Source organism: Morone saxatilis, unplaced genomic scaffold, assembly GCF_004916995.1.
Source record: "Morone saxatilis isolate NCDOM2014 unplaced genomic scaffold, NCSU_SB_2.0 Contig2, whole genome shotgun sequence".
Classification (NCBI taxonomy): Eukaryota; Metazoa; Chordata; class Actinopteri; family Moronidae; genus Morone; species Morone saxatilis.
In genome coordinates this window covers 26,886,946-26,887,553 of record NW_023339762.1, presented here as the reverse complement: position 1 = coordinate 26,887,553, position 608 = coordinate 26,886,946, and the positions used below count along the sequence as shown (strand labels likewise).

Below are 608 nucleotides of genomic sequence, written 5' to 3'. Positions count from 1 at the left end.
TGATTGGCTCATTGATATGTGATTGACAGTACTGTTGCCCGGGCGTCGGACCCTCTCCAGTATTTGTCGTTGATCCCGTCGGTCGGTTTTGGTTCCACTTTACGGGAAGGTGTTTCCATTATTCCGTCCACATACCTGTGGGGAAGGACAGAATATCGGGAACGTCTGTGTGTGATTTAGTATTTTCATTCTTTACTTTCTGTGGGAAAGTTGAGCAGAACCAGAATCTGGATTCCGGGCCAGAGGGGCTCTTAGAGGAAAGTCTGATCCAGGAGATCTTTCACTGATGGAGACTAATTTATGTTTTATGGAATCCATTTTCCCTCCACATCTTCTTCAATTAGAGGCTTTCCAATGTTTCCTTCAGCTCTCACAGAGTGATCCCAGTCTGTACATTCCTGTGGACTGGTTTTACTGGGCCCTGATTGACGTTATCGTGGCAACCACTAAAAGGCCTGTTGTGTCTTCTTCTTTCAGATCTTCAGCTCTGCTTCAACTTTGACACGAAGAACTTCAAGATCTTCTCTGGTTCCAAAGAAAATCAGTTCGGGTACACAGTCCAGCAGCACGAGGCGGGAGGACGCCAGTGGTGAGAATCCCAGTTCACT

The 608-nt window shown here is 46.7% G+C and overlaps 1 protein-coding gene across 2 annotated transcripts in view; it reads left to right on the top strand.

Moving 5' to 3' along the window:
- Nucleotides 1-477: 477 nt before the first annotated feature.
- Nucleotides 478-608, top strand: part of itga11b (integrin, alpha 11b) — a gene marked incomplete at its 5' end in the record, with an annotated part of 20,091 nt that continues 19,960 nt past the window's right edge. For both annotated transcript variants that reach the window (XM_035665349.1, XM_035665348.1), the window contains 1 exon segment: nt 478-589. In XM_035665349.1, the coding sequence (XP_035521242.1) occupies nt 478-589 (112 nt within the window).